The 26112-nt window shown below is 30.3% G+C and overlaps 2 protein-coding genes across 2 annotated transcripts; both read right to left on the bottom strand.

Annotated features, from left to right (window-relative positions):
- Nucleotides 1-6041: 6041 nt before the first annotated feature.
- LOC148209405 (alpha/beta-Hydrolases superfamily protein) lies at nt 6042-7460 on the bottom strand. The gene has a single exon (XM_088128321.1). It carries the CDS (start codon nt 7193-7195, stop codon nt 6380-6382), a length of 816 nt encoding a protein of 271 aa, XP_087984447.1. The 5' UTR covers nt 7196-7460; the 3' UTR covers nt 6042-6379.
- A 10038-nt stretch (nt 7461-17498) lies between these two features.
- Nucleotides 17499-19466, bottom strand: LOC111005183 (uncharacterized). Its single transcript, XM_022276605.2, has 4 exons — nt 18913-19466; nt 18580-18807; nt 18338-18469; nt 17499-17738 (listed from the first exon to the last, which is right to left on the bottom strand). The coding sequence occupies exons 1-4, from the start codon at nt 19429-19431 to the stop codon at nt 17640-17642; spliced, it is 978 nt and encodes a 325-aa protein (XP_022132297.2). The 5' UTR covers nt 19432-19466; the 3' UTR covers nt 17499-17639.
- Nucleotides 19467-26112: the final 6646 nt, after the last annotated feature.

Consider the following 26112-nt stretch of genomic DNA (forward strand, 5'->3'; position numbering starts at 1 on the left):
GAGAAGGGGAAAGAGAGGCTGAGTCGACTCACCATCACCATTCTCTTTTTGACAATTTGGTTTGCTTTTTTGTAAGTTTCAAAGATGCACAAATTGGATGACGACACTTCTTCCAAAAGTAAAAAAAAAAAAATAGTGGAAAAAATTATGACATGAAATTCCAGTAGAAGAAGTCAATGGAAATAGCCATCAGAATTGACCACTCTCCAAGTCTCCCAAAAGTCTCTCAAATTCAGTCTTCCCTTCCAAACTTTAACACACTATCATCAAACATTCGTATATATTCCTAACCAAGCCAAGTTTTAATTTCATTAGGTTCAACTTTAAGTCAATTTCGAATCCAATGACTTAATGCATCAATCAAAAAAGGTGAAGTATATTGTAAGGAAAAAAATGAATCGCTAATTTAATTAGATCAAGGTACAAATGGAACAAAGAGACCTGTCAATAAGACTGCTACAGGAACACCAACAAGAAAGTTAACAATGTAACTAAAGTTGACAAACAATAAAAGAAGATAAGATATATACGATTCATTTATGAAAATAGATTTCAAGTAGACCTTATCAATAATCGGCAAGTAGTAGCATGTAGAAAAACATCATGACCAATATGTAAAATAATCGGGCATCTGGCGAGAAGTGCTTCATGAGTTTTGGGATTATGATTGTCTCTAAACATGAGAAATAGAAGTGGTTCAAGCAATCTTTCATACTTACATCTACGTGTTTATTCTCGTAATTTAACGTGAAATACAAACATAAAATATAATATTTTTCTCAATCCTACATCAAATAGGCATTAAAATCAACTGATGGTTTGAACCAAATAAAACTCGGAAAAGATTAGAAACCCTACCACAATGCGTAAAACGTATTAGACTGTGAAATATGAAAGATTTTGAGATGAACTCAAATCTTTCTTTCAATCCAATCCACCAAGAATCAGACAAAAAGAGAGAGAGGGAACCAAATTAGACCTATTCAGCTCCATTTGACTTGCTTTCGTGTTACGGTGTTGGTCTGCACAAATATTTTGTCTTTTTTTTTTTTTTGAAAAGACAAATATTTTGTCTTGATTGGTCAGTTAATTAAATAATATATTTTCAACTTTCATTTACAATATGTATGGTCTATTCGAAAGGGGTTATTTTCCTTCTTAATTGCAAATTTCTTCCCTAAATTTTATACCCAATAAAAATTCTTTAATGCAAAATCATGACTAATTGTATCACTATGATGAAACTTTTATTGAAAGATTTAGGATTGAATAGAGCAAGCTCGGAGCTTCAATAGACTAAGAGAAGAATAGAACATAATGATATTACGTGTAAACCCTCTAAATAAATTAGGGTAAATACTACTCGCAATGATGGAAGAATTATTCTATAGAGTTGCAAACTTTCTCTCTTAGAGAGGGAAGAACAAAATCTCTTTTTAATGAGAAACCTTTCCTACTTTATCTCACATTTTTTCTCATTGGATTTGAGATAATTTGCTAGGGATGGGTACCACATATTTATAGTCCAAATAGATCCTGCTGTGAAGTAAATTCTATAACCATAATTTTGCCATAAATTGGTCTTTTAACAAAGTATAAAATCTAGAGGCCATAAATTTGTCACAAACTGGCTTTCAACAAAGTGTAAGATCCAATGGCTCTAAATTTTCCTTAGCCTTGTAGTTGTTCAACAAGTTGGCAAATTATTTAATATTATTTAACAATTTTAATAGAAAAAATGAGATGAATAAAAATTGAAGGGATCAAAATAGTCAACGAACTAAATTGAAAATATATGGACTAAAATGAATAAAAATTAAAAGATATATATTTATAAAACTGTCGACAAAATAAGCTTTGATTTTTTTCTCTCAAATTAATTGTTTGGGAAGATATTCTTTCTGTTTGGGTATTCTTACAGTGTTTATATATAAATATATTATTTTTCAACTAAAAAAAAGAAATCTGATCACAACACAATTCAGAAAGGTAGTTAGTGTACAGAAGATAGAATTTTTTATTATTTAAAAAGATTAGTTTTAAAACTTGATTCCAAATAGATATTGATATTTAATTAAAAAATTAGCAATGGTCTAAAGCAACTAGTTTTTCAAATTATTGAAAAGATAAGCTAAATAATAATAATAATAATAATAATAATAAGACAGGTTCACGTTGACCCATGATTGGTCATCTCGTAGAAAACATCTAATATAACTGGTTTGGATTAAAAGTCTCTCTTGAAAAAAATAATAATAATTAGATTTCATTTCTTAAAATAATATATATATATATATATATATATTATTTTTACTTGCTTTACTGCCTACTGCTGACCCTTTCCTGTGCAAATAGCTGCTTCGCATTCTAGAAGGGAGAACACCAACCAATGACAATTAGTCATTGACCTCTAAGTAAAATTTTTAATTATATTTATTTTTTAAAAATGAATTGTCTTTCCATGAGTTAATATATAATTGAAGTTTTATTTATAATGAAACTTTTATGGAATGTTGTTGTCATGGATACTTACAGATTAAAATTGTCATTGTAGTTTCTTCTTATATTTAACTCCGACTTATTTCACTTGATTTTTTAAAATTAAAATTTTCAACTACATTATTTATGAATATTATTTTTCAATGGTGAAGTAGTCTCTCTGTTATAAGTTGATAGTCCTGTTTAAATTTTTGAAATTGTAACTCTAATTTTGTTTTCTTCGTGTATGATTCACATGGCTGTAGAATTTGACAAATTAATTTCTTTTTGACATTTCAAATCTCCCATGTGCAAAATTGTCAACTCGGTGCCTTTAGAAATTTTTTTTCATCATTATTATTATTATAAAAATACTAATCTGAAAGTAATTGAAAGTTTATGGTAGTTATTTTAGCAACATAATGTCAAGGTACAAAGAAGAAAAAAATTACACAAATTCGTCATTTTAGGAGGTTTTTTTTATCTTCATTTGTAAAATCGTACATTTAGGGCCCTTTGATAACTTTTTTTTTGTTTGTAAGATGCTTTTTTTTCAAATTTTTTTGAAATTTTAGCAAAATTGTAAAACGAAAAAGAATGTGTACCACTTTGGTGGACTTCTGAAGATTTGTTCACATATTATGAAAATGTGGGCTGGGCTGACGTTTCTTAGGCCTACTATTGCGGCCCAAAGGATTATAATTCACAAAGTCTTGAAGACAATGGGCCGGGCTCAGGAGAAAAAACATAATGGGCCCGACATAAGTGTTCATGGGCTAGGTTTTGTTGGACTAAAGAGTTCTTAATCCGACCAAATTATGTTGAGTTACACATTTGTTCAATTCATATCATCATATTAATAGTTCAATGGATGATTGACCAAATTTAACCATAAAATATTTGAATCAGATGGGTTCAAGTTATTCGATTCATTTATAAATATTAACAAATAGTTAAAATGTTAATTTCTTGATTGTCTATTTAGTTGTTCTTTTATCCCTTTTCCAACATTTAATTAAGTTAGTAAATAAATTGGAAATTATGCTCCAAAAATTTAAGAAATTATTTTCTAAAAGTTGGGAAAGGTAAAAAAAGTGTAGGATAAAGAAAATCATTAAATGAAATTAACTTAGAATGAATACATGGCTAAGTAATTTAGTTGCAAGTCCAAGAAATTGGTGAAAGATTTGAAAAATAAATAAATAAATAAAACCAATTAGAGACATGTTGTCTAAATTTGACCTAGAAAATAGACCAAATTCACGCTATTGGTATTGATTAACATGATTCGATTCACCCTAAAAAAAAAAAAGAAAGAAATAGACACCAGTTGATACAACCAGCACACTCTGATACTTAAGTTATATATGAGTTTGTGTTAAGAGTAATGTGAATTAAGAATTTGTAGTGTGAATCGATCCTGAGGTTTTGCTCTCTACTTAGGGAAACCTTAAACTCTTAAGGAATACTACCGTTTTCGAATTCTTAAATTCGAGGAGTTCAAGTTAGAGAGTCTAGTGGATCCTCAAAAGAATTGAGAGAGCGAGACTAATGCAGATGCTATTCTCATGAACTGGAACTCAAATAATGGCTTAGCCCATAGGAAATATCATTAAAATTTAACGAGATAGTGTTGTCTTTTGATGGAACCAAAAGCAAAGTGGACTATACCCCAAACGGATAATATGTATTTTCAAATATAACAAATAGTTTATTTTTTATTTTATTTATTTATTTATTTATTTTGCTGCAATGTCTTACATGGTAGAGGAAATGAGGCAATTACAAAGTGAATATGTATTTTCAAATATAAGAAATAGCTTAAAATTTTATTAAAGTAATATAATTCAAATTAAACTAAACAAAGGTAAGGTAAACATATTAAGAAAATTCAAATTTATGCCATATTTGAAAATAAATAAAAAATTATGACGTTTTTTAAAGATACTTATAAAGTTTATGCTATGATAAACTTCAACTATAAAATGGGAAATTGGATGAGATTTCATCCAATGTGACATCAAGAGAATCCTAAATAGTCTTTGTCTTCTATTCGGTGTGTCAACTTTATGAGTAAAACACATTGGATAGCAAAAATATTATGTTTATTTAAAAAAAAATGTCAATATTTTTATTTTAAAAAATGTCACAAACTTGAGTCTTTGCTTATATTATGTGACATGGTTTTAGTTTGAATTGAAATGAAACTATGTTATTTGTGTAAAATTTTAAACTTGCTAAACTAAAACTTAGTACATAAATTTATTTACTATTTATGTAATTACCACAATTCATTAGTCTTATAAATTTTGTCTTATTTTTTCTACAACTCCAGATACTTAATTACCTAAGTTATATTTATATCAACCATATCACCTCTATATCGTGGAGAATCCAACAATTAAGGTAAATTAAGACTAGTGTTGTGAAAAATTACTTACCAATAATATTTTCCCATTCCACAGTTCGTAAGTGAAAACTAAGTCACACACAATACTAAGAAAAATAGGAAAAGCACAGAAAACGATACAAGCAATTTATACTGGTTCACCCCAATTATGGGCTACGTCCAGTCTTCTGCAACAAGGAGTTTTACTATGATTTTGGGATAAATACAATGGGTCTCACAAACGTTCTACAAAACTCTCTCTAGATGCCACAACAATGGTCACCTAGCTTTTAAGCACTACGACAATAGCTACTTAGGAATACATAATGAAAAACTTCACTAACCTCACAAGAACGGGCTACCGCCAACGCACTACAGATCAAGTTCCCGTTTTGTTCTCTACCAACTCTACTCGCCCCCACTGCCACATTTGTGCAACAACACAAAACCTTCAATTTCCACGGCCAAAATTTAGGTAGACGGCTAGCAACAAAAAAAAGTTTTGTTATAAAACAAAAGCTAAAGAGAAGTAAGGTAAATTGGGCTTTAATGTGTATTTAGGCCCAATTCCTTCCTTTTAATTATTATTTGTTTTGGCTCCATTCATTTTCCCAACAACTAGTTTATTGTTTTTTAAAAAAAATTAAGTTTTTTTGTAATTGTAAACTTCTTATAATATAGACAGTAAATTCATTGAGAATAGGAAAAAGAAAAAAGGAAAAAAAGTCTTCTAAGTTCTCGTTGATTCCCTCCCAATCCCTAAAATAAATAATACTTTCCTATCCACTCCCGTTATTATATATACTTTTTATCGCTAGACGAGGGAAATGCACAAATAAAGAAAGGGGAAGAAAATAGATTTTTCTTTTCTTTCAAAAAGAGATAAATAGATAAAAAGATTATTCATTTTAAAATTCCAAATAATTGCAAGTACTGCACTCCCATGTCAGCGAAGGAATGCTATGCCAATCGCCAGTCGCCAATTGGCACTCCAATGGAAACTCATTGGTGGGTCACCGCTCTTGGACAAAAAGAAAGTATTATTGAACACGCAATTTGCATTTTCTTTTTCTTTTTTTTTTCTTTTTTGTGTGTTTGGGTATATAATATAATAAGAGAGTGTCACAAAAGAGAGAGATAGACAGGCAGAAAATATTTAAAAAAAAAAAGAAACTATTCACAATTATTTATATCATATTATTAACTAATAAGGTGGAATGAAAAGACCGCAAAGATTTTTTAAAAAAGAGAGATCAACAAGAAATAGGACTATAAAAAAAAATAAAAAAAAAGAAGACAGAACAGATACATTATCACGTGATATTCACGTGGAGAATTCTTATCCTCGTAGTTCTACATCGAAGTCATTGGGAGGTGAGGGAGTAACTACCACAAATTATTCGCCCACGTGTGTCGTCCTCGACCACTTGATTTTTCGACCATTCCATCAAACTGGGCAGAAGGGCATAAGCGTCCTTTGGTCTGGTGAGTGGGGCCCAGTGGGGCAGTGAGTCAGCGAGCGAGAGCACGGCGGAGTTTGCGGACCAGTAGTTGTGGAGCACTGAGATGGGGTAGGTGGCCCTCGGTGTCGAGCATCTCGACGGTGTTCCGGCCGCCGAGGTGGTCCCGGAGGTAGGTGGCGACGGAGGCCGGGACGGAGACGTCGTGGGCGGTCTGAATTATGCAGCAGGGGACTTTGACGAGTCCAAGAACCCCCCGGAGGTCGCTGTTGAAGATGACCTTGGAGACGAAGAGGGAAATGTCGGGGCGCATGTTGAAGAGGGTCCGGCTGAACTCCTGGACTGCGGCGGGGACGTCGGCGCCGACGGCGAGAGGGGCGAAGCCGTTGACCCAGGACTCGTAGTTGGCCTTCATTGCGGCGAAGACGCGGTCGATCTGGGGTTGGTCGAAGCCGCCGTGGTAGTCGGCGTCGGGGTCGTTGAGGAATCTGGGGGACGCGCCGATGAGGATGAGTTTGGAGAAGAGGTCGGGGCGGCGGATGGCGGCGAGGATGCCGACCATGGCGGAGACGGAGTGGCCGACGAAGGCGCAGCGGGGTACGGAGAGGGAGTCGAGGATGGAGATGAGGTCGTCGACGAAGGCGTCGAGGGTGGAGTAGCGGGAGAAGTCGAAGAAGTCGGGGTTGACGCTGCCGGCGCAGACGAGGTCGTAGAGGATGACGCGGTAGTAGGGGGTGAAGGAGGGGTACACCAGCTGCCACGCGGACTGGTCCGTGCCGAACCCGTGGGCGAACACCACGTAGCACTCCCCGCTCCCCACCACCCGTACATTCAGAGCCTCCACCAGCGCCGCCTTTCCCTTGTTCATTCCCACACTCCTCTCTTCTACTTTACTTCTTCGCTCTTCAACTTCTACCCTTTCTTTTTAGTTTTACTCTCACTCTCCTCCTTTGCTTTCTACTTCATAAAATCCTAATATATAGGATTTTCAATTCAAACTTGTTCTTTTTTTTTTTTATTTAATCAAATATCAGAGATTTTTTGGATACTCTCGGGGGAAATTCGAGTAGGTGTCAAGAGTTGGGGAAGACACCGGGGCACGAGAACACATACTCTTGGTTAGGAATGTGACTATTGGAGTTGTATGAGGGTACCTACAGCAGGCGATGACAAACCACTTGCCATACGTCGGAATGTCTGCCAGAATCTTGTACAGCGAAGCATGCCCTACGTCTAAAATCGTCGTCCTTCCTTGTCAACTAAACTATAGAAAGAAAGGACCCATCACTATCAATGAAAATCTGTCACTAAATCCGTGAGGTGTTTACCTCTACTTTTTACTTTGATTATTGATTTGATCGTTATAACATTTTAGGTGGGACAACGTAAGAGTGTCAAGTTTTCTTATTAGAAGTGTATTTGCTCATTGACGACGTCCAGTTCCAAAGGACACGTAGACCTCTCCAAAACTTCCCATCAACGTATACTTTTGAATGTTTGGACTTATTGATTTGATACCACTCTCGAAGTTAAGAAATGAAATTCATAGTTCTTTTTTATTTTTTCAAATTATCATAATTTCTTTTAGTTTTAAGTTAAACTACCTATTTGATCTCATGATTTGAATATAATTTTAATTTGATATTATGGATTCAAAAGATTCATTTGGACAAGAGTGATCTCTATAGTCTTAAAAATTTTAATTTAGCAAGGTTAATCTAATTAGACCGTACAAATCAATTGTGGCAAGTCATTACCCATATAATATTTGAAGGCGTGAGTTTTTTAATAGGTTAAAAATAGTTGAAACCCCAAATTGTAAAGTTGACCTAGATAATATATAATTGTTTTAATAAAGCGAAATAATTTACAATCACACACCACAAAATTACCTTCAAATAAGTAATTTATTTTATTGAAAATAATTTCTATAAGGTTCTTTAATTGAGAACAATTAAATCCAACAATATTGGCCCAAAATCCATCATTATTATGAGGCTCTAATAGCTATTATTGTAAGGATTCCTTTTCTCTCTTTTGGAAGTGTGGGGATTGGTACTTGAGAAGGCTTTGTCTAAAAGAAGCAGGTTTGAATGGCTTTTACCTATTGCCCAAAAGAAAGAAAGAAAAAGAAAAAAGAATGACTTCCATCTGTGTTGGTTGTCATTTTCTTTGGTGGTGGAGGGCTGTTACATTAGCTTTAGCCCTTTTGTATTTTTCTCCTTCCGAATTAATTTTTTTTTTTTTTTAACGAATATGATACAAAATAGATCTTATCTTTCCTTTACAGTCGTTTGAGATATATAGTTGACTAATCTTAGAGCATGCGATCCAATCGAGCTAGGGACCACCTGAATTAAATTATCAATTATTTGAATTACGGAGGTACATGAGTAAATATCCAGTTTTTTAATAAATAGAAAGCTAGCTACATGGGAATGTATTTGAAATTGATATAATTAGAACAAGATAACAAATTAGATTTGTGGTTCAAAAATATTGGAAATAAGTTTATTTTGTTTTTAAGATAATTTGAGTACAATAATTTTATTATATATTTTCCATTTTCTTAAATGAAAAAATAAATTAGGCTTGGGGTTGGGATGGATTTTCAATGCATAATGCCAAAACTAATTAAACATTACAATAACCAATGCATAACCAAGGTGGACCAATTGGTGATGAGAGTGTCATCTCAAGATCATGACTCTTTTGGTTCGTGATCTTGAACGGATCCTATTTCTCGACTTTGTTTCAATGTGGAATCCTTAACATCCTCCCCTTTGTTTAGGTCATTGGAAAAATTCTCTCACCCGTGTCTTGCAGGACAATTAAACTAGAACTTCCCTTGCTTGGAGCAATGGTGTTCCCCACCCGGAAAAGTAACACCCCAATTAATTTATATCATTTACCCATGTGGTTTGGCTTCTAAATGAAGTCGGTCAATAAATGAGACAAAAAATTAGAATCGAAAACAAAACCCTGAAATCCAATTAAATGAGTTTTACTTTTAGCCAGTCGTGATAGGGTTTAGTTTGATGGAAGAATAATAATCCATAGTGAAAAAGGTAAGTAGAGGGTTTTGATTAGGTTGGCATTTGAAAACAAAGGCAGCAACGACAACGACCCTAGTGGTGGTGGTAGTGGAACGACAGAGGTCGAAACTGGAAAGTCATTATTATTATTATTTGGAGAGAAAAAAAGAAAAGAAAAAAGGTGTGTGGATAAGAAACAGTGAAAATTGAAGTATAAAATAACTCAGCTACAGCTACTGCTAAAAAATAAAGAAGAAAGGCAATGGAATCTTCTTCTTCTTCATCTTGGCAACGTTAATGGTTAATGGGGGATTTTACACATCATTTTAGAGGAGAGGCCCACACCAATGGGGAATCTGATTCAATGGAGCCTTCTACTTCTCAAAGCTAAAGAGAAGAAATTTATACTCTCAATGCCCTCTCGGCCCACACCCTTTTTCTTTCTTGTTTCCGCATCCAACTCTTTTCTTTTCTTTTCTTTTTTTGTCTTTACAGAGAAAGATCACTAGCCCCTGTCATTAATAATTGCAACGACTTGTTAAAATGAATTAGTTACAACTTTGTTCGAGCAGGGCTACACATTCAAATGAATTTATGTAGATAGAATGCAAGAGATTGACATACCTTTTAGAAGGTTGGACTCAACCTTTTATAGAGGGAGTATTGAGGAATGTAGCTATGCTATCATGACACCTTTATATATGTCACTAAGTGGATCTCCCACTTAAGAGTCAGAAGATTCTCTATTGGTAGAATTAACGTTCAACTGGTAGCACATTTACTCTGGGTCAGAACAGAACCGATCGAGCTGAACTCTGCTTCTGGACATGACTAGCCTTACTCTTCGTCTTCGGTGGCGGCCACATGTTTGTACTTGATTTGATCCCTTAACAAACTTATTATTCATGATTAAACCCCACAAATACATCATATTTTAGCCTCCCAAGAAAGGGGAAAAAAGTTTAATTTGTTTCTCAAATAACGACTTTGAAGCAAGAATTGGCTCTCGGCCCCTATTAACTTTTCAAGTTTAAACTTGAGAAGAAAGACCAAATTTAGTGAGCCCACCAAAATTCAACCACCATTTTGACTAGCTAGAAAAGGCAGTGGATGAAGATAAGCAGTATGTAGATAAGATCATCCCTACTTTTTGCCTTCAACTTACCCTTCCCAAAGATTCTACTAAACCGACCCGATTCGATTTTTCGAGGCCATAAGTTATGGTATATATATTCAACTTTCAATGTAAAATTAGTACAAAAAATTAACACTTAACAAGATTAATCCTAAGGAAATGACATTATAGAACTTCGAATATAGGAACTATTTATCGATACGTGTCAATTACTAAATTATGAGCGCGTGGAAGACACGAGCATCTATATAGTACAAGATGCAAGAGAAAAAGAAAAGGGAATTGAAGGTTGTAGATAAGCAAGTGACAAACAAGGACAGTAGTGAAAGTGACCTTATTGGGTGGGGGTTGCAGTGGTGGTCTATAAGTGCTTTTAGGGTACGACCGTACTACAAGCTAAGGGAGCTGAATCCTTCAACGGAGTCTTGGATGTGTGTGCATTCAACTTTTTCATATCGTTATTTCAGTGTATTTGAGAGTGATGATAGAATAAATTATTTTGAAAAAAAGATTTAAGTATGTTTGATTTTCTAAAATCATGATCCAAGTAATACTTTAAAATCAATTTAAAGTGATTTTAATTTTTTTAAATCCATTTTTTAATTTGCTAGACATGACCAAAGGTGATTTTGTCATTAGCAAAACTGATTTTGGAAGGGCCCAAACACACCCTTAGCTTGTGTCTGATGAACATTTTTGAAGAGTGTTTTAAGTGAAAATTTTATTTTGTAAGCAATTTTAGAAGAAAGTAAATTGTGTGTTTGGAAGGACTTAAAAAATGTGTTTAATATAATCTCCAAAGTGATTTTAATTAGACGATTAAAAATGGTTTTTAAAAAATTTATAACATTTAGTACTAAGTAAAAAAATAATTTTAAGAAATTAGATCAATTAAAAAATACTTTTGTGAAGAAATACTTGAGTGATAATTATCTAAAAAGTGATTTTAGGGTGATTAATGTTTCTTATTTTAATTATCTACTTCAACTAAAAAGTATATCAAAGTATTTTGTCGAAAGATACATTAAATTATTTTTTTCAATCTATTATTAGAATTATGGATATTTTAAAAAAATTAAAAGTACTCGTAAAAAATTTAACTAAATACTATCATTTTCATAATACATATATTAAAATACTTTTAATCTCAATATATTAGAAATGCGATGACTCAAATAGTGATGTCAACCTTACAATTTATTTATGGAAATTGGATGAATGTAATGTTATTCTTTCATATATACATCTATAGTTATGATATTTTAAGTATTTGTAAAATAAATCAAGAAATGAGAAATATAGAATATTATTGGATACACTTATTTTTTTAAAGGTCTTAAAAGAATAAAAGAAATCAAAACAAAAAATATAATATTATCAGAAAAAATCCTTAATTAATGGAATTCAAATGGTCACAATATAGAATGGAAATGTAACCAAAGTCATATAGTTATATGATTGCTCTAAAGATTACTTTATTTTGTAAATTTTTCTTTGAACATAATGATTCCCATCATAAATATTCATGCATGTATCTCATGCGATACTATATCAATCAATCTTTGCTCAACTTTATGCTAAAAACCTACCTATCTCATACATAAAACTAGCCTAAATTTTTTTAATTGCTTAGTCTTTTTTTTGATAAATTCAAAATTTGTGATATTTTAAACATTTCTTGATGAAACATTGATATGACGCAATAAAGTAGACATCATAAGGATCAAATTTATGATTTGATTTTTTTTTAGGAAAGAAAAACAAATTTCTTCATATTTCTATAATAGTGTGATATTACACCTTCTAAATTTAAATTCACCTTGATTTATTTATGGTTCTACTCAAAATATCTCATACAATTAGAGAAGTCGTGTACTTAATTATTTATCATGGATCTTTTTCTTTTCTTATTGATAAATGACTATGTTCGCCTCTTAAATATGTTTGAGCGTGAAACCTTTTTTCGAGGCACGCGTGTAACGACCACTAGTTTCGCTCCAATGTGGATTCCCCATGTTAAATGTTAAAAGCTAAATTGACTTTTATTTTTTGTGGTTCTTTTTTGTTCTTTTTTTGGGTTTTTCAATTGAAGCATTGATTTAGTGGCACATGGATAAGGTGGCTGACTTTTGTGCGGTTTTGGCATCTCCTCCTAACAATAACCCTTTGCCTCCACTAATAATAATAATAATAATAATAATAATAATAATAATAATAATAATAATAATGTTTCCTTCAACTTTGATTTTAGTTTTATTTTGTTCTAACCCTAAGTTATTTTGTGGCCGCTTTGTGCGTTCTTGGGGCTACCACACCTTCAATATGCAACATTATTGTCCCCTCCTTGAGATTTGGAATGTTACAATATTATTCTCGAAATCTTACTTTAAAAACATCCTTTTAATTTAAGAATAATAATAACAGAAACAACGCGTGGAAGACAAAGTAGAATCGTGCGAGAGAAATAATAGATTGATTAGATTAGAATAATGCTAAACGTGTGAGGAAAACTTCAATTTGTAGTCATTGATATTCTTCAACTATACAATTTGTATTTGAGTGGGATGATGTCAATTTGATGGAAACAAGAGGGTAAAAATTGTTCACTGGTGATTATAAGTCATAGCTCTGATTAGATTGTGTTCAAAATTTAGGGTTTTCTATAATCAATTTGATCGATATAATGAATACCTGTTTAATAGGTCACACTTTTGAATGAGAAAGTTTGTGCGCCTATAATTAAGAACATTTTTTTAAAATTATTATAATTCAAACAAATGAAGGAGAATTTGAATCTTGTCTTCCTTTTTTTTAGTGAAGTATTATGCTTATATAAAAATCTTGAAATGTAAGAGAAATTGGTATATGGCCACCATTAATTAATGCAATCATAAGTTGAAGCTACTGCACAAGTTGCAAAAAGTTGTTTCTTCTAGTCATGTGTACAATTATTCTATAAAAAAGTTTATATTAGTTAAATTAATTGTTAAATAATGAATGTGCTCCCTTTTATTATGATTATTTTGAAATATTTTAACGAATAGGAGCATGACATGTCACAAATCTAGGAACTAAGTTTTGGCACATATTGTCTCCTTTCTTTGCAATTGGAGAGAGCATAAAAGCAATTTTCATCCTTAGTTTTGTAATTGGATCAAAGCTGAATAGGCATCCAATCTGAAAATTGTTTCAATTTTTGGATTAATTTTTTAAATGTACTTTATTTTTATTTTTTTAAGTAATCTTCTTAAAGAGAATTAATTTACTTTTCTAATTTTTTAGAAATTTAAGAAAATGCTTAGGTATTGATCAGTGAACATCTATATATCTATGGTAATGCCATTTGAAAAATTGATAAGCGCATTATCTTTTAAAAAAAAATTATTTATTTTTTACTTTTCGTTTGTCGTTAAACATTTAAATGGTGGTGATTACAGCCAATCGGTACCTAAGTATTATTTGGTAATTTATATGGGAAAGAAAACTCCTTTGATTTAAGCTTTAAATTTTTAAATTTTGTTAAATAGTGCGGTAAACTTTAATAAGTAAAAGTAAAATTAGTATGATTCTTTAGTTCAAAGTTTTAAATGTCAATTTCGATAAAAATGTCGAGGTCTAAATTTTGTAGAAATATTAATGAAAATATCGACAAAATATTGATGAATATTTTACAACACCATAAAAATAAGCATATTCATGAAAAAACAATATTTAAACTACCAAATAAGCCTTCACCATTTTTAGATAAGTAGAAAATTCTTATTATTAATATTATGTCGATATTTTGTTGATATTTTTATATTTTATTATTTTTCTTTTTTTGCGATAACGTAACTTCCCTCTTTATGTGGATGGAAACATCCCTTGAAAGAAGAAGAAGATTTGATATTTAAAGAATTGCAATGCAATTAAAGTTCAAAAATTTATGTTTGTATTGAAAAAAAAAAGTTGAAAAAGTAAAAAGTAAAAACTCGCCTCAAAATCAAATTATTGGAACAGTAAAAATAGAGGAGGGAATAATTGAAAATAAAATGTGATAAGATTGGGGCTGACTGCATTGGCATTGAAAGACCAAAATTCCACACCCCACGTGTTGAAAAGAAAATATAATAATAATAGTATTTTTACTTCAATACTTCCTTTATTTTTATTAAAACTAAAATAATATTTATCGTATAAGAATAAAATGAAGCACATCCAATTAAAATTTTTCTTCAACTCTAAAAACTTAAAGTAAAAAAATTATTTTAAAATAAAATGTGTTTGTTTCAAAAATGGGCTAGGTTTAAAAAAATAAACAAAACATAAAATCATTATCAAGGAAGTTTTAGAATTTTAAAATATATGTTTAGATATGCTTTAAATTCTTTTTTATTTTTGAACAAGATATGCTTTAAATTCTAAAACTTAAAAATTAGAAAATATATGTTAAAATATATTATTGCACGTAAAATCTTTCTACTATAAAATCAAATTTAATATTGAAAATAATATAAACCAAAAATTGTATTATTTTGTGGACTTTTTTTAAAAAAAAATTGGTTATATAGTAGTATAATTTGTATTCTGATATTAATTTTTTGAATTCATAGTGCAATATTAATTTCAACAATAATATCACATCTAAAATATAATTTATATTTATTAAATATAATTCTAAAATAAAATGTTAAGAGTTTTGTTTAGAAAATTTCAATGTCAAAATTTTTTAATTTTAATTATAAACGTAAAATAATAATTGAAAGAATGGATATTGAAAAAAAAAAACGAGAGACAAAAGAGGGAGGGAGAGAGGATGTTCGACTCGGGTTTGTGAACCCATCTGAAAGGTTTGAATAGTAATTACGAAGCCCATAATTTTTTAGGGGGTTGGGCTTGCGTGGCAATTTTTTTTTTTATTTTTTTTTATTGAAACTGTGTCTAATAGTTGGTTTGCCACCATATTTTGGGGGTACATGTCAGAGGGAAGAAAAATTTTTAGAAGAAAGTGTTAAGGTATGTTTAGGGGTATTAATTAGGGAAAGAAATGGACTAATCTAAAGAAATTGCTTGAATTTTGAGTTTTCATATGTTTTTTTATTTTTTTATTTATTTATTTTGTCGTCCCAACGAGTTCTTTTTTTTTTTAATCATGAAATATATATTTCTAGATGAGATGTAGCTATAGAAAATAGTTTTAAAAGATTAATTTAGAAAATAATTTATTAAACCTCCTTTATTTGTGAGCGAATAAATTTGTACAAAACTCAACCAGTGATAATCAATACTGAATGAAAATGGAGTGACTTTTCATGAGTTTAATAACAAGGCATCTTATTCTAATACAATTTTAAATAATCACCTAACCAACAAATTTACACCAATAAATTACGGTAAATTTAATTATTGATATTCTAACATATTTAAAAAAAAATTACACCCAAACAACCTCTTGGATAATTATAAAAACATTTTTCAAAAGCTATGAACCAAATGATTTTCATCATTTTTTTTAAAGTAAAATAATAGTTTTGAAAAGTAAATTTCTAACCGCCATTAGGTTGTAAAAATATAATCAATAAAATGGGACTTTCTTTGGTGTTTCACAATAAAAAATAATGGGCTAACTTATTGGGCTCACTACAACAATGAGACTGATATGTTGCTGCAAAAATGGTTCAAAAACCCACCAAATAACAAGACAAAACCATATTAAGAGTAGAAATGAAATTTAGAAGGAAAAAAAAAACATATTTATTTTCCCACATATATTATAACAACTATATGATGAGACAACATATTAAAGTTTTTCATATGTTTAGGTGTACATATCAAGTATAAAATTTGAGTGTATAAAAAAAGTATAAAATTTGAAATATGAAATCATATGATTATATTATTTCTCAATAATGAAAATTTAAAATATAAATCAATATTAAAAATTTTACTAGTTAACGTCCTTTAAGGAACAGTGAGTCAGTGACCGAATCTATAAAATTGAATAATTTTTTAAAAATATTTTTCCTGATCTATGTAGAGGAAGATATGTAGCTAAATTTTACATTTTCATTTCGGGTGTAATAGGTTCTATTCTATTTTGCAAAAAGTATACTGATTTTATTCATCTATGCATAAGTAACATTGTAAATTAATAATGTTGAATATAATATAAAATGATAAAATAAATAGACAAGCATAATGTAAAATTAGAAACTTTAAATCTCTAAACTTTTAAAATTTGTCTAATAGGCTCGTAAACTTGAAAAAATATCCAATAAATCTTAAATTTGTGTATAATAGATCCCTAAACTTTAAATTATGTATACAACAGACCTTTATTCTATTTAATATTTTAAAAATTCATGAACTTATTAAACATAAAATTGAAAGTCTAGGATTCTATTGAATATAAAATTCAATTTTATGTCTAATAAATTTGTTAATTTTATTTTTAAAGTTTGGCGACCTATTAGACATGAAATTAAAAGTTTATAAATCCATTAAACAAATTTTAAAGTTTAGAACTTTATTAGGCATAAATCTAAAATTTTGTAATTAACATCTACCTTTGACCAGGTAGTTATGAGTTTGAATCTCCACCCTCATTCTTGTAAAAAAAATCTAAATTTTTAGAATCAAACTTATTATTCTTTTTTTTAATTTTTATTTATTTATTTATTATTATTATTATTTTTTTTTTTGCCTCTGCAACTAAAATCAACCTTAAAATTAACATTATAAATGTTGGGTATTTGCTATAATTTTTCTTGCATTACATATTTAGGTTATGCCACTATCATCATATTTTTTTAAGGATATTTTCCACTTTGACCGCAGAAGTAGAAATCTGATGCATTTAATATAAGAATTAAAAGAAAATGGTTTATAATCTTCAAACGAATAATAAAATATTAATTCCAGCTACATGAACCATAATTATACAAGTCTAAGATATTATATTATATAATAAAAGGTAGCAAAATTAGCTGAATTTTTTGCTGCCATCAGCCATAAGAGTCTAAAGCCAGATGGTGACGATTTTATAATATGAAGATTCTCTTCACGATTATTCCATTAAACTTAGGATAAAATATCTATATTTATCTTAATTATATTAAGTTAATTAAAGATTACAAGGGTAGAAAGGGAAATAAAATTGTGTCTCAATGTGAAAGAAATGGAGAGAGCTTCTGGTGGAGACCAAGGTCCATTCCATTGTAAGCCAAAGGAGCAAACATCCACATCTCATCTGAGCTCAATAACTGTACAAAAATAACACAAGGGCATTTCAGTAAATTCGGATGTTGAATTAATTAATCTTTAAAAAGTCAAGAGAAAATAGAAAAAATATTGAAGGTCGGTTTGATTGATAATAGTTTCTTCACCGTTCTTTTATAAAAATATTTTAAGAATTCATTAAAAAAAATTTTAAGCTAAAAAAAAGTAATATTTTGTAGGAAAATTATTTTTAAAATCATATATTTATATACACATTTTTTTCCCATTGCAATCTTATCAATATATATATATATAAAGTTAACAAATAGGTGTGCGATTTATTTATAAAGGAGCGATATCACATCCCAATCTAAACTTCAATTTTGTATATCAGATGTTTAATAAATCTTTGACCTATTCAATATTTTCTAAAATTTATGTATTTAAAATTGAAAATTCACCTTTCAACTTCAACACGAGCTTAATTCAACAATTAAGAAAACTTGCTTCTTTTTTAGATGTGGAAGATTCAATCCTTGCTTCCATATCATATAAAAAAATTATTTTTTATCACTTTTAAAAAGTTTTGAAACTTGTATTTGAAACAAATTATTAAAATTTGAAAAGATTTGATTTGTTTTACCTTGATTTGAAGCTGCAAAAACTTAACATAGTGAACAGCTTCTTCAAGCATGGTACTGATATCAACCTTGGTTCCATTGGGAACAAGTTTCTGCAAGATTTTCAATCGCTCATTGATTCTCTCTCTTCGTTTCTGCACCATAACAAAGAAAAAAAGGAAAAAAAAAAAACAAATCAATAAATTAATTAATTAATTAAACATATTGATCAGAAGAAGATGCAGCTTATGAACAATGAACGTACTCTGGCGTAGAGGCTCTGGGGATCCGTGGCCGACCCTCTGCTGGCTCTGGTGGTTTTTCCGCTCACGCCGCCGTCGGAGGTGGTGGCGCCGCCGCCACCCTGGGAACCATTTTCTTCCTCTGAACTGTAACTAACCGAGCTCTGCCCTTCAGCTTCTGCCGCTGCTGCATTGTCCTCTTCCTCAACGCTCACGCCTTTTGCCTTGTGGGTTTTCTTCCTCTTTTGCCCCTGAATTTTAAACATAAATATAAATATTTTAAAATAAAAAAACTAGATGATTAAGACATGGTAAGGGAAAGTTAAAGATGTGTAAAAAGGGGGCTAATTTCTTACATGTCCTGAAATCCGAGTTTTCTTGGTGACCTTCTGATCATTGGAGAAGTCTCCGCTATTGACTTTCCTTTTCAATGCAATTGGTTCATTTTCGGGAGGCGGCGGAATCTGCAATAATCCGTCGCAGGCGGCGGCGAGATCAGCCTTATCCACTTTGAGTTCCCCCATTAACACATCCGACAAAAATGAGGACCCAAAATTGGTGTCATCGTCAATCGACATAAACAAGTCGTGGGTCGTCAAAGAATTGGGAAACAAAAAGCTGGCATTGCCACTAGAATTATCAGTACTGCAGCTGCTACAGCTCAAGCTCAAGCTCATGTCGGTCTGAAAATTGGGATCAAAAGCGTCCAAGGAATAAAACCATGAGCTGCTGTTACTGTAAGCGGCGGCGGCATTATTGTAATTATCATATTGATGTTCCGCCATGGGAAGGGGGGGCTGCTCCAGCTCTTGGCAGGAGAACATGGCGGTGAAGGAATCCCATTCCCCATCAGACACAGCTCCCAAAGACTCCATTTTTTTCAGCAGAAATCAAAGCTTTAGGAAGGTTTCGTTTTGGTTGATTGAATTTGAAGCTGAGAGATGAATGAAAAATGAATGGCATATTTATACCCAACGCTGTGACGGTAATGTGCTAACAGAATTTGACTTCCACATAATTTGTTTAAGCATTTATGATTTTTTTTTCTCTTCTGTATGTGAAATTTTATGATTGGAGCTAAAGAGTCCACTCTGGGGCCCAAAAGCAAGCAGACTACAACTCAGCAAAGGTTCATGCAATGATGGGGTTTAATCTTCGTTAATCAATACCTTTATATATCCTAATTTGTGTACCTAACAATAACTCAACTGCTGAAGCGATTAAAGGAGGTTCAAATCTCTCTTTTTATGCAAGGTCAACCAAAAGTTTATAGGTTCAAGTAACCCACCACTAAAAAATCTTATCTCTTTATTAAACTAAAAGAAACTTTAAATATAATTAATTTAACTTATTCCATTTAACTTCTTAAATTTGAATAATAGCTCTTATCTTTAAATATATGTCGACCTATTTTGATCAACATAAGCTTAACTCAACGTAATTAGAATACATGTTTTTTATTAAGAGGTCATGAGTTCAAATCTTTCTACCCCTATTTAATGTACTTAAGTTCATGTGAGGATGAAATTTTAAATTTATAATATTTTGGTCGCTGTTATTTCGTCACGTATTTTGTTTTTTCTAAATGAGACTCCAATTTTGTTTTTATTACGCATTTGAAGAAAATAGAATTTAAAAACACTGTTTTCTCGATAGGGAGCAAAAAATATAATAGTTCAAATGTAATATTCTCATAAAATAGTTAGAAATTTATAAACATCGTGACGAAGTTGGAACATTATATCATCCAAGGGGATTTCCTCTTTACATTCTCCCTCCGTGTAGCACTCATTTTATGCTCGTTACTATTAATAATTAGATTTTAAATAAACAAGACTATTAAAACAAAAATAAAAACATATTGTCAAACAAGTTTATAGTTAATGTTTTTTAATTAAATTATAAATAAAAAATATATATCATTTGGAAACACTACTCACCCTGTGGACCCAGGGGAAGAAATTTAAATGATTGAGAAATAGTTGTGCGGTATAAAAGTTATAAGTTATATGTTAAGGATGAATAAACCACCACTCAACTCAAAAGTTAAGTTGATGGAGTTCGAACACAGAACCTCTCGCTCTGATACCATATTAAAGATGAATAAACCACCCTTCTTAATTTTAGGTCAAATAATTAGGCAAAATACTTTAAGGCACAAAATTGAAAATCAAAGCCTATTCAATATTTTTAAAATTCGAACACAATGCTGAAGATTTAGAATAAAACCTAAAATTAACAACCAACATGTTTGATCAGAAAAGTGACCAAGTCTGCGAACCTCAGCCCAAACAGAGGATGACTTGGAGGACGAGCTAAAAATGTGTCGAACAGAGGATCTGCAAAATAGAAGACACGGCTACGCCTAAGTCAATAGAGAGTTGACTATATATGAGAGAAAATATAGTTTTGCGTCCCTAGGATAGAGGCGAATATTGGTCTCTATCTATAAGCGGAATCTTTGATAGGGCCTTCGACAGAGCTCTAACGACTCTTTAAGGCAACCGAGAAATACGACATATTGTCGTGAAATATGTTGGAGCGTACTCTATCAGAGTATGTGTAGATTGTTAAGGATCCCACATTGATAAAAGAAGGGAACTTACGTAGGTTTATAATAGACATGAACTACTCCTCTCATTGCCAATTGATTTTGAGATAAAACCTCATGATTATTTATATGGTATCAATCGGATATTTAAGGGTCATTCTTATCCTATCAGGACTTGTCACATCTCACATGAAAATTCACCTCGACAAGAAGTTGGAATTTTGGATTCCCATCGGTTATTTGAAAATTGTTAAAAAATTTATTTTAGTTCAATAATTAGAGAGTGAAAAATCGAAATAGTATTAAATATCTTTCATCACTCGAAAGCATGCTTGGGGAGAAGAATTAGACTTGTGTTTTATAATCTAAAAATGTTTGAACGTGGGCTGTCTTTGATTTTAATTATAATAAATAACAAATATAGATTAATTCTGTTGGGATAAAGAATATTAAAGAAATAAAAAAAAAGGAATTAACAATTGAATAAAACAAAAAAGGAGAATGAAATGGTCAGCCACATCGTGGGGTTTGAGTCTGACATTCTTCTAAATTCGGACAAATGGACCGTCAAATTCGCTATTTGTCGGCTTCCATTTTTTTTTTAGTTCTCCGCGGTGCATATTTCGGTATTATTTTCTAATCGTTTGTTTTGGTATTTATATATTTTTTAAATTTAATCCCTTCCTTCATATTTTTATCTAATTTATTTTGATGAAAATTTAAAATGACATTTTACTCGTTTAAACTTTTAAAATATAGAAATAAATTTCAATTATTTGGTAAAAATTTTGTGTTAAATGTTAAAAAACTATTATAATAGTCGTTTTTCAGAAGTACAGAAACCATAATTGACTTTTTAAAAGCGTGAAGTAGGAATGTTAACCAGCGGGGTGGGAACGGAAAAGTTTCACTGCTCCCCATTTAATTCTCCACAAAATTTTACAAAGATCCAGGTGGAAATTCTCAACAAGAAATTTGTAGAGATTAGATTTCAAAAAGTATGGTGGGACAGGAAATTGAGAACGAGGATCAAAGCGTATCTCCTGTCCTCGTCTCCATTTAGATAAAGGGAAAAGGCTCTCCCATCATAGTCTTGCGAGAAATCCACAAATCTAAATGGAGATTCCTGCATCTTTGAGGGTGTAGTTCCTACTAGAATAGAGCTTAGAAAAAATAGTTATTCCTAGTATGAAGTTTAAAATGAATAAAAATATAAAATATAAAAATAAAAATAAACATTATAACAGTACATAAATCAAAATAAAAGATGCTAAAATAATATTTGATGTTCATATTTATGAGCAGAATCAGTGTGTATATATATAATTGTTCTATTTTAATTATTTTTATTACAATTGCATTTTATTTTCTCAACATTAATACTCTTTCACTTTTTCTCTTTACACTTTTAAATTTATGGTTTAGTTCCATTTAAAAATTTGTTGCAGTTCTTATAGTGATTTTATTTATTTACTTACCTGATTAAATGGGTAAAGTGTGAAAGTATTTGAATTCACATGCAGTAATTCATGTACTAAAATAAATGCAAATGTTTATCAAGGAGTAACGAAGAATTAATTACGATGACTAAAATTTAATTTTTTATGCAAGGTCTTTAAGAACTAAAATATAATAGACTAAATATAAGTTTTAGTTCCCAACGTTTAAATATCCTTCTTAATTTGGTCTCTAATATTTTTAAAGTTTTAATTTCATCATTAAAATGAAATGATAAAATGGTAATGTGATATAAAAATACATTTTATTAGTTGAGTTAAAAATAATCAATATTCTAATTTGATAAAATATATACATACTACTCATCCATAAATTAGAAACTTACTCAATTTATATGATTTAGTATTTATATGATTTAGTAATCAGTCGTCTACTGAATTTCAAATTGCTTGCTGTTATTAAAAAAAAATGAGCCGTTAAATTATTGATATATTTACTATTGACAAACTCATCAAAATTAAAGTACAATTTTAAGATTAATATACCATTGTTCTTTTAATATTTAGTTTTCTTAAGCAATTAAATGAAAAAAGAATCAATACATAGGTGACAAAATATGAAGGTCTTAAAACATTACCGGTCAAATTAAAAAAAATACTCTAGCATTATAAAACATTTAGTGAGCCAATATAATATTAATAGGTAGAGAAATTAAAACAAAATACCTAAAAAATTTAAGTACCAACATGAAAAATATGAAAATTTTAAAACTAAAATAATTTTTTTTTTGTTTAAACTTTGTAATAAATTCAGCTCACCAACCTTCTCATTCAAACAACTACTTGCAAAAAAAAAAAAAAAAACTGAATAATATACATGGGCATGGTTCTCGCAGTGTTTTTAAAATTTCTTTTTTTTCCTAGCGTAAAATTTAATTAATTTTTGGATCGACCAAGTGGTTGATCTTTAATATTTCAATGACTAAATTTTTTTTTTTTGTGTAAAACAACTTGAATGAAAATTCAAACACAAAACATTTTCGTCAGAGATAAATAGTTTTTTTTAGTAGATCATGTGGGGGTAAGAAATTGAACTCACAGTCTTTTGATTGGATATATATATCAATTACCGTTGAGTTATGCTCGATTTGACCGAAATAGATAGTTTACTGTACCTAAATTGACAATAATTAAATTTAGTTGAATAATTTTTTAAAATAGTGGAAAAAACTTTCACTGCTAAAAAAGAAATATGTATTTTTATATATAGTATTATGTTTAAAAAAGAGAGATAAAACTATAATGATAATTTTACAAATCAATTTAATCATTGCATAAAAAATCAATAAATTACAAAAAGAGATCAAATTAACCAACTATAATGATAGATAAAACACTCAAAATTCGAAGGCTATATATGCAACATTATCTTTAATTATTTAGATAGCGACACGATACGAAGAATTACAAAAATAGCACAAAAGAAATATGTATTTTTATATGTAGTATTATGTTTAAAATTTTACAAAATTGTATAAATGATGAACTTCTAAAATTACATGAGACCAACAAAAAATCACACAAATTTAACCTAAATTGTAAACTTATAAAATTACACAAGACCAACCAAAAACCACTTTTTTGATACATACAGGTAGATTAAGATCATTTAAGAACCGATCAAAGTAAGGTTCATATGCAATACATGAACAACCGTGTAATTTGTTCGTTAAAGCCACCCATTTTGAATATTGTCTAGATTTCGTTAAAGCCAACCATAAGTCAATATTTCTTTTGATCGGACATAAAAACCTTAACCATTTAATTATGTTTAGATTGGCGCTTTCGATAAATTTTTAGTTGCATCGTGGAGTACTAATCAATGAAGGAAAACATATCCATCAAAACCAATTGAATTGACTTATGGTAACGAGCATTAATTATTTTGGTATATTTTGGTGTCAGACTTTGATTGAGTCATGATCGAGTTTTTAACTGATATACGCTAGTTCTTTGGAACCATGAATGGACTTTTAGAAGTTTATTTTTTAATTTTAAAATTCATGTGTCTCGGGATAGAAGTCAAAATTGGAAATTAAAAATATATAACTGAATCATAAATGTTTTGGTTGTTCGATCTCAATTGGTTTATTTCTTGTCCTTGATTTTAGTTTTTAGTTGAGTTTTTGTATGATATGACATTGGTTAAGGTAGACCACTTAGATCTAAGCATGTCCTATTTTAACTAAAATTGTCTCGAGAAAGTATTTATTATAGTATATATTAGAATCATGTAAACTTATGACATTAAGATTTGACTATAATAAGTCAAAGCGAGCCTAACTCAACATTAATTAGCGTATATCTCTAACTAAGAGACTGTGAGGTTAATTTTTCATTACATGTTAGTACTAAAAACATGATTTGTATATAATAATATTTAAATTACTAAACTTATTTTCATTTTATTCTAAGAAGTAGTAATCCCAATAATTATTGTCCAACTATCATTATTGACTCATCGCGACTAAACTATAAAGTTGATGTGAACTCGACATTTATATATATAGTATTCAAATTTTCTATTTCACTAATATATTTGTCTAGAAGAGATAACATATAATATAACTAAGAACTTATTGAAATATATATAGGTTATGAAATACCTGATAATGATTACAAATTAAATATTGAAATGGTATCAGATACCAAAACGTTTAAACGGACTATAATTGATTTTGAGATGGAACCCATAAATATTGATAAGATTTTTAGAATTATACCAACATAGCGGATCAGTCAAAGACCCATATATAATTTACAGTTAAAGAAATTATTCAAAAAAAAATCACCGCATAAAATAATCAAAACAACTAAACAAAACGACAGCTACGAGCACCACATACTTTATTATAATCTTTTAACTTCAAAAAAGTCTGACAACATAATTTTATATTCATAGAATAAAGAATTCAACTTATCCATCTGTTAATTCATGAAACATATAAAATTTGGCAAATATAAATAATTACTTACCGACAAGATTTTATGAGATAAGATTCATAAGAAAAGAAAAAAAGTGGTCTAGATTTTCCATATAAGCCCCCCAAATTTAGCGATAATGTAAAAGTGACCCCATGAAGGACAGGTCCGTAATTCAAAAGGGGCACTCTTCTCCGCCGCAGATTCCGCCGCTTCTGCCGCGTCGGCCGGACCACTCGTTTTCTTTTCTCTTCGGGAATTCCGCCGCCCATCGCACGACCTTTCAAACCAAACCCACGCCTTCACAAGAATATTTTGTACCAAAAATTAAAAAATAAAAAAGAAAGAAAAAAAAGATCTGAGAAGTGAAGTTGCGGAGAAATAATAATGCCGGAGGAATAGAAATTAGGCATAGTTGAATGATAATAATGAGATCGACAAAAAAAAAAAGAAAAAAAGGCTCACAATCCGATTTTATTCTTGCCAACTTGGATCCGACGCTTCCCATTGGCTGTCTGCACGATCACTTGTTAGGGAAAAAAAGAAAAAAAATTATTCTTATTTTT

The sequence above is a fragment of the Momordica charantia genome, assembly GCF_013281855.1.
Source record: "Momordica charantia cultivar OHB3-1 chromosome 8 unlocalized genomic scaffold, Mcharantia_2.0 BLBB01000008.1, whole genome shotgun sequence".
NCBI classification, from domain to species: domain Eukaryota; kingdom Viridiplantae; phylum Streptophyta; class Magnoliopsida; order Cucurbitales; family Cucurbitaceae; genus Momordica; species Momordica charantia.